At 38.7% G+C, this 17,612-nt stretch overlaps 1 protein-coding gene across 1 annotated transcript in view; it reads left to right on the forward strand.

Annotated features, from left to right (window-relative positions):
• LOC143788456 (retinoic acid-induced protein 3-like) overlaps positions 1-17,343 on the forward strand; it is a 43,980-nt gene extending 26,637 nt beyond the window's left edge. Inside the window, exons 3-4 of the mRNA XM_077278144.1 lie at positions 6,281-6,345; positions 13,975-17,343. Of these exons, the coding sequence (XP_077134259.1) occupies positions 6,281-6,345; positions 13,975-14,070 (161 nt within the window). The 3' untranslated portion in view covers positions 14,071-17,343. The remainder of the gene's footprint in view (positions 1-6,280; positions 6,346-13,974) is intronic.
• Positions 17,344-17,612: the final 269 nt, after the last annotated feature.

Raw genomic sequence — 17,612 nt, forward strand, 5'->3', positions numbered from 1 at the left:
CAGCCTAAAAGTGATTGTTTGTTAACAGTATATCCTCCCATGGGAAAAATAGGAAAATAGTAAAAGATGAGCGGTCTTAAAATTAATCATAACTACAAAAAAATATACATTTATATGTAAGAATAATTGTATGTCTTGGAAGGTCGCTCCAGAATGATGTTCACTTGTAAATGGTCCCTTACTCTCTGTTAGAAAAAAATAACCTCTTAAAACTACTAAGTACATTTTACTGTAATATCTAATATATACAGTCATGAGAAAAACTAAGTGCACACTCTTTAAATTCAATGGTTTTACATATCAACATATGATAATTGCAAATATTTAGTCTTTAAAAGGTCTAAAAATTAGGTAACGACACATGACAAATGTAATTATTTATTTAACAAGTATTATGCCACATGCAGAATAATGGGAAAAGTTAATTTATTAACCCTTACTATTTCCATAGAAATTAAGTGGGTAAGGAGTAGCAAGGGTGCGGCAAAATCAAATGTAGTTTATTAATTATTCATTAGCAAATATAACCACCTCTATAAAAGCAGAAGTTTTGACAGGTTGCTGGTCTGGAACATTTAGACATGTTAACACAAGTGGGGAAAACCTTGAGCAATAAAGAAACAATTGATGTTTTGCAGCCACTGGACTTAGGCATCTTGCAGTCTTTGAGTTAGCCATGAACTCTTCTGTATAGCAAAGTATTTAAGAGGCATATGTGAGGGAAATTGTGCTGAGCTGAGAGGACAAGGTGTAGCTAAGCCAGCCATTTTGATTTATCATAATTTATTATACTTTAGTGCTATAAAATTAACCAGAAATCTCTGACGGAGGCGCACAGCACTTGTAAGATGTGCCTAATTTATTAAGTGGCATGATGAATTAGGTGCATCTTATTATGTATAATACCAGTCTTAAAGAAGCACTACCAACAAAGTTTTTATCCTCTTAATATATTGCAATCATCATATTATATGGCAATATGTACTTTCGCTCATTTTACCCTTATACCCAGTTAATTCTTCTGTTTTCCATTAGGTCTATGACATCACATGATTAAAAACTGACAAGCTGAATCCTTCTAAGATTTGTGTAGAACCAGAAAGTCTATATTCCTTGCATGAGTCATCAATAGAACTACAATTCTACATCACTGCAAAGTCCTTGGTAACCCAGCTCCACTTCAACTCCTGACCCAGCTTCTCCACTCCTTCCTCCTACCAGGGACTTTGCGGTAATGTAGAATTGTAGTTTTAATCATGACATAGAGCTTAGAAGGATTGAGCTATTCTGTTTTTAATCCTGTGATGCATTGACCTAATGGAAAACAGAAGAATTAGCTGGTTGGAGAAATTGTAAATACACATTGCCATGTAATATGATGACTGCAATATAGTATGAGGATAAAACCTTAATGGGTTGCTTCTTTAATTAAGGAGGCCCTTTAAGATTTGCTTTTTTTATTAAGAAATTTCGTGTTATGATCTTCTTATATGTATCTATAATTTATTAGAAGGATTATTTTGACTGAATATACCCTCTATAAATGCTTTTCCTTTGTGAATATATTAGTTTTAATTAATTACGTTTTGCAGTGATACCCATTGCAAAATTATTGTGAAAAAGGTTCTGGAGAGCAGCACATTTCACTGTTTACACAACCAAGGGTGAAACTTACACCAACAGGTGCTTCTCACAAAATTAGAATATCATCAAAAGTTAATTTATTTCAGTTCTTCAATACAAAAACTGAAATTCATATATTATATAGAGTCATTACAAATAGAGTGATCTATTTCAAGTGTTTATTTCTGTTAATGTTGATGATTATGGCTTGCAGCCAATGAAAACACAAAAGTCATTATCTCAGTAAATTAGAATACTTTATAACACCAGCTTGAAAAATGATTTTAAAATCCGAAATGTTGGCCTACTGAAATGTATGTTCAGTAAATGCACTCAATACTTGGTCAGAGCCCCTTTTGCATCAATTACTGCATCAATGCGGCGTGGCATGGAGGCGATCAGCCTGTGGCACTGCTGAGGTGTTCTGGAAGCCCAGGTTGCTTTGATAGCAGCCTTCAGCTTCTCTGCATTGTAGGGTTTGGTGTCTCTCATATTCCTCTTGACAATACCCCATAGATTCTCTATGGGGTTAAGGTCAGGCGAGTTAGCTGGCCAATCAAACACAGTGATACTGTTGCTTTTAAACCAGGTTTTGGTACTTTTGGCAGTGTGGACAGGTGCCAAGTCCTGCTGGAAAATTTAATTTCCATCTCCAAATAGCTTGTCGGCAGAGGGAAGCATGAAGTGCTCTAAAATTTCCTGGTAGATGGCTGCGCTGACTTTGGTCTTGATAAAACACAGTGGACCTACACCAGCAGATGACATGGCTCCCCAAACCATCACTGATTGTGGAAACTTCACACTAGACCTCAAGTAGCTTGGATTGTGGCCTCTCCACTCTTCCTCCAGACTCTGGGACCTTGATTTCCAAATGAAATACAAAATTTACTTTCATCTGAAAACAACACCTTGGACCACTGAGCAACAGTCCAGTTCTTTTTCTCCTTGGCCCAGGTAAGACACCTTTGGCTTTGTCTATTGGTCATGATTGGCTTGACACAAGGAATGTGACACTAGTAGCCCCTGTCCTGGATATATCTGTGTGTGTTGGCTCTTGAAACAATGACTCCAGCAGCAGACCACTCCTTGTGAATCTCCCCCCATATTTTTGAATGGCCTATTCTTAACAATCCTTTCAAGGCTGCAGTTATCCCGGTTGCTTGTGCACCTTTTTCTACCACACTTTTTCCTTCCACTCAACTTTCTATTAATATGCTTGGATACAGCATTCTGTGAACAGCCTTCTTCTTTTGCAATGAACTTTTGTGGCTTACCCTCCTTGTGGAGTGTGTCAATGACTGCCTTCTGGACATCTGTCAAGTCAGCTGTCTTCCCCATGATTGTGGAGCCTACTGAAACAGACTAAGGGACCTTTCTAAACACTTAGGAAGCCTCTGCATGTGTTTTTGTTAATTATTCTAATTTGCTGAGATAATGACTTTTGGTTTTCATTGGCTGTAAGCCATAATCCTCAACATTAACAGAAATAAACACTTGAAATACATCACTCTGGTTGTAATTACTCTATATAATATGAGTTTCACTTTTTGTATTGAAGAACTGAAATAAATTTACTTTTTGATGATATTCTAATTTTGTAAGAAGCACCTGTATATCACCATCATAAATTGGCATGGCTTGTATCTCAAACCTGCAGCTCCTGCTGGTTTACACTGTGGAAATGTTTTGTTTTAAAATCTCATTTGCTTTGCTGGCATTGTAAATGAAGCAGATTTTCAGCAAGCGAATACGTACTTGTTTTTGCACTGTGGGAACTAACCCTAAAACATGGAGGAGTGTGGTCTTAGTAAAACTGGGTCAGTATGGTTGGTACCAGCTGGAAATACCTGTCTGTGTTTTAGTAAGTAAATACCTAAAGTTATTAGCAGAAGAATGTTGAGTGGGAAAATACTTCAAACTTGGGGAAGTATAGACTAAGTTTTGATTAAGTTTTGATGTCATTGCTATTGATTTTCATGACTCATGCCTAATTTCAAAATTAATGGCTGCACAAACTTGTTTTTTACAAATATATATTTAAAAGGGCAGGTGTGACATTAAAAGTGCAGGGGTGTGTCAGTCTCTGAGGTATGTGATATAAATAGCTATTGTCTCTGGTTCGGGTTGAGTCATGCACCCACAAAATACCCAACGCCTGATGCAAATATATAGATGTAAACGTCTTTTGTTCTATTGTGTAGCTGCTTCGAAGAAACTTGTCATAAATATTGAGTATCAGAACTTTCAGTGGGTTAAGTTCAATTTGGACAAAGTAAAGACACCATTAGCAAGGAGCTACTTAGGATGAACCATCACACAATCTTCTATTATATACAGTGATACTCACAATGTGACATATTCACATGTTCATGTTATAAATACATTTCTATCGTCCATGATAAACAGTTTGTGTTTTGCTACAATGATTTTTATTAAATGCACAAACCAAGCAGCCATAGTATTTAAGCCACCTGCATAAATTGTGTAGGCTTCCCTCGTGTCGGCATAACAGCTCTGAGCCCTTAAGGCATGAACTCCAGGAGACCTCATAGGGTGTGGTGGTATCTGACTCCTACGACATTAACAGCTGATCCATTAAGTCCTATATGTTGCAATGCAGAAGCTTCATGATTCAGACTTGTTTTTCTAGCACATCCTACAGATCCTCAATTTAATCAATATCTAGGGAATTTGGATTCCAAGTCAATGCCTTGAACTCTTTCTTATGTTCCTTAAAGGGAATCTGTCAGTAGGAATAACCCTCCTAAAATGTCTATATGAGCATGCACTGATCTGAATGAGAAGATGCCTCCAGATTTTACATGAAGGGCAGTTACCAGTGTGAGACATGTAACTAACCCAGAATAGGAGAACTGAACTTTGACTCCTTACAAACACATTATTTGCAGCTCTCTCAGCTTTGCTGTATTGCAGCCCTGGCAGCCTGTGAGCTGAAAACTGAAGCTGAGAGGAACATGCAGATGTGTCAGGTATAACCACACACAGCTCTGCAGTGAGGTCAGGAGAGCAGAGAGCGGCCATCACACTGGTAACTGGTTCATGTAAAAGCTGCTCTGGAGGCAGAGTTATTTTCCAGACTACATCCGCCCCGAGCCTGGAAGAGGTCATTTATATATAAGAAAAACATTGATTTCTCTGGAATAAGATATCAGATCTCAGATACCAAGGTATCATGTTATTCAGCTTCCTATGGCCGACATGCTCATATATATGGTTTAGGAGGGTTGATGCTACTGATAGATATCCTTTGAACAAACTTTTTCTGAGGTTCCTTAAACATTTATTGAACAATTTTTGCAGTGTGATATAGTGCAATAACCTTCTGAAAGAGACCACTGCCAATAGGTAATGTGAGGATGCCATCTTGATATTCTTGTCCTTTAACAATATTTAGCTAGGTGTTAGGTATTAAAGTATGATTCACATGAATGGCAGGATGCAGGGATTCCTACAGAAATAGAGCATAACACTGCCTCTGTCAATTTGTCTTCTGCCCACAGTGCTATCTGGTGTCATCTCTTCTCCGTGTCATGACACAAAAAAAGTGACTCTTCAGTTCTGATGTTTATATGCCCATCTTCGGTGCTTTGTTAGCGAACATCAGTCACCATGAGCTTTTGAGGTTTACGACTGTGCAGTCCAAAACGCAGCAGTCTGTGATGCACTATGTGTTATGCTCCCATAGCCAGTCTTAACTTTTTGAGAATTTTGTACTATAATAGCTCTTTTGGGATCTACCCAGAAGGAATGACTAAAAAGAGGCAGTAAAATAAAAGGGAAGCATAGCGCAAAATATGTGATGTTTAGCATCGCATCTAAAAGTAAAAAATACAAGCTGCTCTGTGCAGAAAATACTTTTACCTTATTTCTTTATATATTTTACTTTATTACTACCGTACCTATTGAAATTAAGTACTGCTATATTCTTAAGTGGATAACAGTAAAGTTTGATCAACTATTACTGTCAATATGCACTAACATGTTTGGCTGTGACGCATTCTGATCATTCATCAGAAGATCATTTATTCAACACTTGCTGAGCCGAATTTTCTCTATATGTATGTCCGTCTTTAGAATGTGGAGCAGCACTACAGCTGGTGCAAACCTTCATTTGCCTGACTTTACAGCTCAGTAGTTGGGCAAAACTAAAATACAACTTATTTTAAATACAATAATTTAATACAAATATTTAACTCACCGGAAAGAGATTTGTAATGTTAACATGAACCTCTTCATGGGAATTACAATGAAAATCCAACTTTTACAATGTTATGAGAGTTATCATCATAGTTGAAGATAAAATAAAATACAGTAAAATTATAAGTAATTTGGAAGTCCCTTTTTTCTTGCAGTAAATTGTATAATTATATACACTGAGTATAGTATTGTTAAATACGCACAGAACACACCTATTAGAAGAAAAATGTCAGTAACTGGGAGTGGTAGCACAAATAAAAATAAAATAAAAAGCCAGGTGCCTATTCACTAAATTTTGGAGTGTCCGTTGTAATTGTCATGTTGGTAAATATGTGGATTGTTAATAGCAGCCATGTATGCTTTCCTGAGACTGTTCAAATCAACATTAATAAGAAACTATGGCGCTGACATTACAATTAGTCTGTTTTTCTCTAAACAGCCCAGGATTCTGGAAGAAGTTCACCATCTTCTGTTCCACGGTTTGATGCAACATTAGCGCTGAGGGTGAGTATTGAACCTTTCAGAATATTCAAAACTTCGCCGTAACTGATCCTTACAGTCTAACTAAACCTTACTAATTCTTTATATGTCTTTTCCTTGTGGATTGATGGAATCTGGATCCCGAGACCCCCAACCATTGTTCAAAACCCCACTCAGAAGTATGCAGCTCAGGAGGCAGAATTTCTATTGAATCTCTGCATATACTCAGACAGAAGCTGTGTGATTCAGCCTCCTCCGGCGTCTACTACTGAGTGGGGGTTTTAGGAGTGATTGATAGGGGTCTCAGTACACAAACCCCCAACAATCTACATGGAAATTAAGGAATTACTAAATGTAAATATTCATACCAATGTTAGGATACAGTTCAAAGTGAACATCCAACCTTAAACCCCTTTTCAATGATCAAATCCATATTAAAATTTCAAAAAGCTTCCAAAACCGTCTGTACTGATAAGTTTTCTTAACTTCTTAAAGATGTTGGCCACTTTATTTTAATTTTATGAGAAGCTTTGGGAACATGGAAAATCCCTTCACATGGGATATCAGCTTTCACTTGGAGGCGGCTGATGCACAGGTCTGGTCACATGCTCCTCCTTCAGCAACCATTGTATGGACAGGTCACATGCTCCTCCACCAGCAGCCATTGTATGGGCAGGAGAGTAGTCTGTGAGGAAAACTGTTCTAAAAAGTACAGGAGAAGAACCTGTAACACTTATCTATTAGTAAATGTACAAAAATCCATGTGACTGTTGGTGTTTATGGAAAGGGGCCCTGAACCGTTCCTAGGACTGGGTCCTAACTATCCCTGCTCCCAAATGTACCTCTAAAGGTGAGGAGGTTTGGGCCACCAGCATTACTGTTATCCTGTTATTCCCTAAGATGTCCCCTCCCTCTCCCACAGGAGGCCTGGTACAGAAATGCTAGTGTATAAACATGTAAGACAGACAAGGATAACAGAAAGCAACAATCATAGAAACACTCATCGAAGGTAGAGAAGTATATACTGTAGGTAAGTATAGAAATGTACCAACCAAATAAAAATAGGACAATGAGGAAAGCATAAACCCAAAAACAGCACACAGGAATCACCAGCAGCTACAACAATCTCCAATTCAGCACAGTGTCTCCAAGGAGCTAGGAAGCAAAGCTTTCACTGGCAAGGAAGAGGTCTGACCAGATTTTATAAGGAGAGGAAATGACCAGGTCAGGAACAGCTGTGAGATGGAGCTGCAAGTTTTAACCAACATAGAAAGGGTCGTTAACCTCTTCAGCACCAAAGGAGACAGAATCCATTGAATACGAAACACAAATACACCGTCTAAATGGAAGATCTGCGATTCACAATACATATTGATTTTCTTACCCCAGACCTCCCAGGAAGAAGTGACTCGCTTGTCACAATATATCTATTAAAGTAAAGATAAAGCTACCAATCCCTTTAAACAAGTGGCCAATTTTTATTTTTGTATTTTTATTCTGCGATATGTACCGATTGTTGCTATTAAAGGCAGATTATGCAAAATAGCATCTTCCCTATGTAGAACGAGGAAAGCTTCTGAGTCTGCTCCAAACATTCTGACATACTCCATGACATACATATCCATCATAAAGCGCTAAGGGGTCGGCACACCAAGCTTTAGGCCTAAGTTGAAACATCTTTATAGTAATTGGAGCTCCATTTTTGTGTAGGTACTGTAGCTCCAAATCTCTTGCATACAGGTTATGGCCACCTGTAGCTTCCACATGTGCTTTTAGTAATTTATTTAACTGTTTATGTATCAAAGTGATTTTTTAAATTTTAGATTATATTGAGATGTACAGGTCCTCCTTTTTAGTCCTACTGCTGTGGATCCAGCAATTCTCTGTTTCTTTTGCATTCCTCTACAGTGACGCCAGTTTCTCAGACTACTCTAAGCATATAGTGCTTCAAGGGGTTGTCTAGGCTTGTGGTGCAATTCTGCAGTCACTCTATATGTACGCAGTCAAGATTCTCCATTGCTGGAAGCGGGAGAGCGCACAACCACAAATATTCAATTTGTATAAATCTAGTTATGTGCTGACTAGACGTGTGCAGCCTTGCTCAAGAAAAGGGAATTGAGTGAGGCTGGATATGTCTAGTTGGAATGTGGCCAGAAGTGTGCAAATTGCACCCTTGTGGTCACGTACCTGCCTCATCCCGGAGCCAGCAAATCCTGACATCACACACACTGTATCGTTTCACAAGTCTGCAGTCACATAAAGCGACTGTTGGCTTGGGCCCCAAACCTGGACAATTCCATTTAGCTTGAAATGCAGAAACTGCAATTATCAGGTGTGTTGATGCAGACGTTTAGGCACCCTTTGCGATATGTGTGCTCAGATAAATTTGACCAAGGTTTCAGTCCTTAACTAACCTCGTTAGGAAAGGCCCTGGCCTTTCCTGTGATGCAAATTTCCCAGCTTTATAAAAACCCAGCTTCCTCTAATCTTGTGCCAAAAACAGTAGCCATGTGTTTTTCTAAGCAGCTGCCTAGCACTCTGAAAAAGAAAATGGTGGAGGCCCACAAAGCAGGAGAAGGCTACAAGAAGATAGCAAATCATTTTCAAGTTGCCCTTTCTGCAGTTTGAAATGTAATAAAGAAATGGCAGTTAACAGGAACAGTGGAGTTCAAGATAAGGTCTGGAAGACCAAGCACAATTTCAGTGGGAGCTACTTGTAGGATTGCTAGAGAGGAAAATCAGAACCCCCTGCTTGACTTCAAAAGACCTTCAGAAAAATTTAGCAGACTCTGGAGTTTTGGTACACTGTTCTACTGCTCATAGACACATGCACAAATATGGCTTTCATGGAAGAGTCATCTGAAGAAAACCTCTCCTGTGTCCTCACCATAAAATTCTGCATCAGAAGTATTCCAAAGAACATCTAAACAAGATGCATTATTGAAGCAAGTCCTGTTGACCGATGAGGTTAAAATAGAACTCTTTGACCACAATGATCCAAGGTTTGTATGGAGAAAAAAGGGCACAATTTCAGGAAAAGAACATCTCACCAACTTTTATGCATTGGTGAGAATCAATCTTGCTTTGGGGTGGTGTTGCAGCCAATGGCACCAGGAACATTTCATGGGTAGAGGGAAGAATGGATTCAATGAAATTTGAACAAATTCTTGATGCAAACATAACAGTATCTGTAAAAAAGCTGAAGTTGAAAAGAGGATGTCTTCTACAAATGGATAATGATCCTAAACACACGTCAATGGCCCTCACAGTCCCCTGATTTGAACATCATTGAAAATCTGTGGCTAGACCTCAAAATAGCAGTACATGCAAGATGACCGAGGAATCTGACAGAACTGGAAGAATTTTTCAAAGAAGAATGTATGAAAATCCCTCAAACAATACTTGAAAAACTCTTGGCTGGCTACAAGCTGTGATAATGGAAAAAGAGGGTGCCACTAGGTACTAACCTTGCAGGGTGCCCAAACTTTTGCATCATCCCATTACCCTTTTTGTAATGTTTAAAATATAAAAAATGACAATATGTATATATTATTTTTACTAAAATACAAAGGAAATATGTCATCATCATCTTTAAGCCTTTTAGAGATTATTTCATATTCAAATCGCTTAACTGTTCACAATAAATTATAATTCAAAATTTACTGGATTAGTAGCAAAATTGGCTCATCAAAAAAGACAAATTCCTTTAAAAATGTTTTACTTAATATACTTTAAAAACAAAAAAACCCTCAAAAAATGTGAAAAACAAACAAACGAGCAAACAAAAATCAAAACAATCAAAAATCAACTGCTAATCTGTAACCTCCAGTTGATTTACCAGCTGGGGTACTAGTAGGCCTATTTGACCCTGATTCACCCTAACTGAACCCCTGCCTGTCAGCGAGGGTTGGCACCCTCTTGAAATGCAAATGGCTCCCCCACTCAACGACGGCTCGCCCTAGATTCTCTAGAAATCCCTATGATAGGGAGAATCACTATAGACCAAATATCACAATACCAATCCAAACTACAAAAATATCTGTAGCTTTATAACATTATATATTGCAGGGAACGTAAACATGGGCCTAAACAACAATTGGCCACCAACAAAGGATACCAAAACTAGAAGCCAAACAAATATCTTATTAGTGGTGAATTTTTTAAGGGGGGGAGGGGTTTGATTACTAACCCTCCACAGTCCCTATTTACAGAGTCCCTACGTGGCCGCGGAAGTTGGCACCCCATATAATAACAGAACACAATTCCCCATGCATATAGGGGAAATAAAAGGCATACAAGAAAGTGTAAAATTGAGAACAACTTTATTAACAATAACCATAAAAAATCATGAAAATAAACAAACAGGGAAAATCTCAATTAAAAACAAAGCAAACACTGGGCAGATGTAATATACCAGACATAATGAATATATATTATTTGTATGGTTCTTTTGTGAAACCCAGTCAATGTAATCCGAAGACTATAATATATGATATGTACTATGTGACTGTGCCAATATATCACATATGTCAGTATGACTGGCTGAAAATGTTACTGTACTACAAAGTACTGACTGTACAGCAATTACTCTAAGATTGGGTTCACACAACCTATATAAATGCGTGTAATAAGCAAAAAAGTGCTACATACGTTAGACCAACAAAGATAATTAAAATGCCATATATGCTAAATAAATGTGTAACAAGCATAAAGAAAATTAGAGATATATAGTAAAGTGCAATTAGTGCCAAAAGCCTATAGTTATATGAAACCTAAATAGGTACAATACGCAATCTCTGTGGGAAATTTTAATACAAATATACAATGCTATGTTTGAATGCAGACACGCAAGTGCTTAGGGTCAAAACAAGTGTGCACCAACTGAACAGTATACACGCACATAGATATAACTTACATTAATGCTATGACAAATGTCTGGTGCCTGTGTTGCGACCCCATATAATAAGCAATGTGGTGCCCCCTCAACGAAGACTCACTCTTTATTACCCTACAGCTCTCCCTTCACTTACTCCCCATAATGATGAAATATGGAGAAGGGGAAAAGAATGGGTTAAAGTGAGTTTGCTCAGAATATACATCTCTTTTTGGACTGTTTAGACAATAACCCCCTTATTCTCATACAACATTATAAATTCATCCTTTACATGGGATATGGTCAAGTGCAGTTAAGTTAGGTTGGATATAGAAAAGCTTTAGTACAATACTCATTACTCCTGCATTGCCACTCATGAATCACAGTTAACCAATAGCAAAAAATAATTAATAATAAATAATATCCTATACACATCAAACTTCTATTGCACTATGCCTAAACGGATCAGCCGCAGTTAACCAATAGCAAAAAATATCCTATGCACATGAAACTTCTATTGCACTATGCCCAAACAGATCAGCAAACTGATAATTTTCAATATAATACTTAGCTTGAACATGTTAGATCAGCATCGCCTTGACGCGTTTCCCTCCCATGATAACAGTTCCTCAGGAGGCCCATGGCAGCTTTAGTGTTCATTGAGAACATCATGGATGACGCCTCCTTGCAGGTGTTCATAATAACAGTAATTTTGACCAAGGGTGCCCAAACTATACATGCCACTGTATATTCCTATTTAATGGTTAAAGGTAGAAGCATTTGAAAGAAAACCTCATTAGAGCACTGTTTTCTGGGAAACATCCTACATTTTCTTCAAACTTTATACTGGGATGAAGTGTATTGGAGATGAGAATTTCCCATCACAATGAATCTAAATATACATGTTCTACAGTATAGTAGTTTTATTAGTGTATTGTTTATGATAGTACACTGTTATCTGTCATCCATGAAACACCCAAATGATATGCCTATTCAGTCATTAAGTCATTATATTTGCATTTCTGGTGCCCAGATTTCCACAATTTATAGCTGGAGCCTCCCTTCCTAATAATGGTGTTACAATATGCTGTACCCAATGAATGGTATCACATGAGAAATAGCGATGACTCAGGACGGAGCCCAACCATATTATTAATGCTGCCGAATTGTGTTCCCATATAACTTTTGCTAACAATCATCATATTGTTTTATCACTTGTTTTCTTTTTAATTGAACCAGTAACATAAGCAAGTAAATGTTATTTACTCATAAGGCATTTACAAAAAAATAGTCTGCCAGGATAGGAAGAAAGACCATTTTTCCTTATGCAGCCGTGCTCTTGTCCTCAGGCTGCGTCTTTCTCTCCATTTACCCAAATAGGAGTTAGCCACAATACCTGCAACAGCTGACAGAAGAGTGTTACTGTCTCATGAAGAACGTCTGCCATATTTTCTATGCTAGAAATTAACGCCTTCATGACCGGGCTATTTTCCTTTTTTTTTTCGTTATCATTTTTTCCTCCTCTTCCAATAGCCATAACTTTTTTATTTTTTCGTCCATGTGAGGTCTTGTTTTTTGCGAGATGAATTGTACTTTTCAATTACATGATGGCTGGATAAATCAACCATCATCTGAAGAGTCGGGTTCGCAAAGGCAGGGACACGACATATGACATAATTATTAATGATGAGCGAGTATACTCGTTACTTGAGATTTCTCGAGGACGCTCGGGTGTCCTTTGAGTATTTTTTAGTGCTCGGAGATTTAGTTTTCTTTGCCGCAGCTGAATGATTTACATCTGTAAGGCTTCTTTCACACTGGCGTCGTCTGGTGGACGTCGCAATGCGTCGTTTTGGAGGAAAAAACGCATCCTGCAAAGTTGCCCGCAGGATGCGTTTTTTCTCCATAGACTTGCATTAGCAACGCATTGCGACGTATGGCCACACATCGCATCCGGATGCGTCGTGTTTTTGGCGGCCGCGACACACAAAAAAGTGTTCAATGTAACTTTTTTTGTGCGCCGGGTCCGCCATTTTCAACCACGCATGCGCGGCCCAAACTCCGCCCCTCCTCCCCGGAACTCACAATGGGCAGCGGATGCGTTGTAAAACTGCATCCGCTGCCCACGTTGTGCTACATTAACACACTGTCCATTGGTACGTCGGGCCGACGGTTTGGACGGCCCGTACCAACGGGCTAGTGTGAAAGTAGCCTTAGCCAGCATAAGTACATGTGGGGGTTGCTTGGTTGCTAGGGAATCCCCAACATGTAATCAAGCTGGCTAACAGATGTAAATCATTCAGCTCAGGTGAGGAAAACTAAATCTCCGAGCACTAAAAAATACTCGGAGGACATCTCGGGTAACGAGTATATTCGCTCATCACTAGTAATTATATGTCATACGTCATGATGGGTTTAAAAAGTTCCTTATGGTGGACGGATATCTAGGCAACAAACCTGCCTATGGCCACTCTCAGGCTCATATCTCCTGAGTGTATATACTCGACAGTGGCCACAGGCACAGTGTGTATTTAGACTTGGAAAATCTGCAAAATGGCTGTGAAGTGAAGTGAGCACATTATATAGATTATCACTCTTCAAAGCTGGGATAATGAGAGTAACTAACAGCCCATGAGAGGGAAACAGAAGGTTTTATATTAGTCATGAATAGGTTTCATTTCCAAACTAATGGTTCACACTTTGTACAAATTAGGAACAAGCTACTTGTCAGTCAACTAGAAACCCCTGTCTGAAATATTGTCTTTTTCCCCCATTTACAGGACATGGAACCAGCCAAGGAATTCTCCATACCTCGCCCTCAGCAGAAACCAGACTCATATCTGCAGTACCGCACCCATGACTTGACCCAAATGTAAAACCTCATTGCCCTGGACTCCATCTCTTCCCTGCAGAGGCTGATATGTTTATGCTGAAGACTTCATCAGGCCAGGAGGGGACAGAAACACTGGACTATTTTGCTAAAAGACTTTTTTTCTCAGTAACCTGACCTTGTATTAGATGCATAAGAGAGATGGATCAGATTAATACGATCACTTGACACTATGGGATGTGTCAGTCATTTGCATACTGTCTGCAGCATATTAATTAGTAAGGCCAGGTAGTGCTGCCATGACATTAGTTTTTTACACTCTGTTTTGTGGGTGAAACAGCCGATCTGCAAAATCAAGTCCTTCTTAATAGTCAATTAAAGCATTCTGGCAATAGAGTTTCCTTAAACTTCTGGACATTTTGGCTTTTGCAACCTCTATGAATCAAATTAATAACCAAGAATAATTTAAAAGCAAATCTGTCCATGAGTTTGTCTACCAGCGTGACCTTTAACCCTTAGCTCAATATTCTAAGCTGGTGTATGATCAATTGAAAGAGAAACTTTGATTTGGTCATAAATCAGCTTAGCAGATGGTTCAGGAGAAGAGTGATAATAGTTACAAAACAGCAGTGCCAGATGAGCTCCTTAATGGATTAACAGTTAACTTATTCTGCAGCCTGATATGTATGGTGATACATGGTGGCAATAGAAGCCAAATTGGCCCACATTCTTTATGAAAACCTGTTGCAAAAATGCTTTTCACACAAAATGTACATGCATGTAAGTAAAAAAATGACCCCAAAGTGGTCCATGTTCTTTAAACAAAGAAACTCTGGCCCCCTACAGCCACCACTATGAGAGAATTCCTACGTAAAGACTTGTACGGCTCTCAGCTGTATAAGGAACAAAAGAAGACTAAGGGTGCTTTCACACTGCATACTGGCATGTCAGGGCTTATGTCGGAATCCACCGCAGAACTGGATTTGGCGTACGTGATGGCGGGGCCATTGACTATAACGTATGCGCTCTGACATGCATCATTATCGGGCATGTATGCCTGCTGGAGACGGACACCCAGACACAGTCTACTACATCTGAGTGTCCGCTTCCAGTACAAGTCTGCGTAATTATAGTCTATGGCCCCAACAAACGGGTACCAGAACACAATGTGAAGCACCCTAAGGGTAAGCTTAAAACTGGCGGTCGTTAGCTGCACCCATTTATTGTGATACAAGCAATCACTTTTGTTTGCAGCTTGTAACAGCTGATCAGTGGTGTTACCAGGTGTCGGACCCCCACCCATCTGATATTGATGACGTATCCTATGGATAGTTCATCAATATGACAATAATGACAAATCTCTTTAAGTAAATCAAAATTGGCATAAGTTAATATATATTTTTGGACAATCCTTTCAATATGACAGCTAAATTATGTTCGATGTCACCAGGGTGCCATCTGGTGTTCATTGGTTGAAAATGAGAAAACCGGCTAAAGCTGATCAGTCTCCAGACTTCACAAAACAAAATACACATATTATTAAGGATCTCTAAGGCTTATTGTGGCTGGTGTATTTACTCAGAAATCCATGCCAGAATGACTGAAGTATCCTCTTTCTTTCTTTCTCTCATTTTTTCTCTTTATTTCTCTCTTGCTGTTTTTTTCTCTTTCTTTCTTTCTTTCTTTCTTTCTTTCTTTCTTTCTTTCTTTCTTTCTTTCTTTCTTTCTTTCTTTCTTTCTTTCTTTCTTTCTCTCTCTAATTTTTCTTTCTCTTATTGTTTCTCTCTTTCTCTTATTCTTTATCTTTCATTCTCTCTTGATGTTTTTCTTTCTCTCGCTGGAGTTCTATTTTAGAGATCTATTAATAAAATAAGCTATTTATATTGTGAAATCTAACAAGATTTTCTTCATGTAGTTACTGACGGAGCAATCATTCAGAAGCGGTAATATGCAGTCTCCCCGTGCTCATATATATTAGATATTTGCAGCCATCAGCTTGAGTAATAAAACGTATTTGTCCAGGCACAAATGTACACAACCTGTATGTAACCTTGTATATCTGGCTGACGGGAAATAAACAAAAACGCAAAAACAAACAGTGGCCCTGTAAGGGATGGGTTAAAGTTAGCTGCATCAATGTTTTTCAGAGGGAAATATGTATTTGGCTCTATTGTCATCCATAAGAAACCTCAGCAAAGCCACCATTCAATTAACTATGAAAAGCAAAAAGTGATGGGGATGGAAAATACGTTTTTTTGTGGCATGTTACTATTTAAACTGACCTAACAAAGGTATAATTTCCAGTAAATACACCAATCAGTATTTATTTATTGTTCTTTTAATATCAATATAGTTACTTTCTAGAGTTTTATTTATGACAATAATAAATGAGCATATGGAATTGAGGGAATCTGTCACCACATTTTCCCTATCTAAACTATTAATATGGGCATACAGGATATAGACTGAGGAGAGTGATCCCTGTGTGTCTCATATCAGCTGTATTGTTGTGGATAAATCATCTTATCACTTTATAGAAGTGACCTCTTCCAGGCTCTGGGGAGGACGATGCATCCAGATAACTCTGCCTCCAGAGCTGATTTTACATGAAGAGGAGTTACCACTACAGTGAGACAAGTATAACCAACACAGAACAGGGGAGAAATGACATTTTTACTTCTCTCACAGCTCTGCTGTATTGTAACAATATTGCGGCCCTGTCCGCCTGGGAGCTGGAAGCTGAGAGGAACCTGCAGATGTGTCAGTTATCAGGAGAGCAGAGAGCGGCCATCACACTGGCACCTCCTAATATATAAAATCAGCTCTGGAGGCAGAGCTATCTCCAGGCACCATCCGCCCCTGAGCATGCGTTTTTTAACGCATAGTGGAGTCGGGATTTCATGAAATCCCCTCCACTATGCTGTAACATCTGGACGCTGCGTTTTTGACGCTGCGGAAAAACGCAGTGTCAAAAACGCAGCGTTTCCTGAACGTGGAAACATACCCTAAGATTTCTAGACATAAAGCAATTACCTTTGACAGAATACCTGCCCAATGTCTTAACAATGTAATGTATAATTTACACAAAAAAACAAAAACAAATTAAAAATACAGCAACAGGTAATGAAAATATATAAGAAAGAAGCTTAGATTTTACATTTGTGGACCACATAACCAATGTTATGCTGAGCAGGCAACAGCTATATTTTCTGTTTTTATAAGTATGAATTTCCTGTAAGTGTCTGTAAATAGATATGTCACATAAGTAAAATGTGTTAAATTATTTATCCTAAAACTATAATAAAGGCTTATACAAGAGAATATCATGCAGTGATCTGTTCTATAATTCATCTGTCCAAAACAAGCAATCTACCAGTGGCTTACCGCCAATGTCAGCAGGCCACGTGTCTGTTATGGGGCCAGTGCGCCAAGTGAAGCCTGGTGCCAGTGCCGGCATCTGCCCCCCTGTCTGTCATCGCATGTTCTACTGTATCGACATCCTGCCACAGTTGAAAGTAGTGGTGAGCCCATCATTCCCCCTTGGCGTCTGACGTCTCAGTGCAGTAGGCGCGATGATGCAGTGTTTCA

Source organism: Ranitomeya variabilis, chromosome 8, assembly GCF_051348905.1.
Source record: "Ranitomeya variabilis isolate aRanVar5 chromosome 8, aRanVar5.hap1, whole genome shotgun sequence".
In the NCBI taxonomy this organism is placed as follows: Eukaryota; Metazoa; Chordata; class Amphibia; order Anura; family Dendrobatidae; genus Ranitomeya; species Ranitomeya variabilis.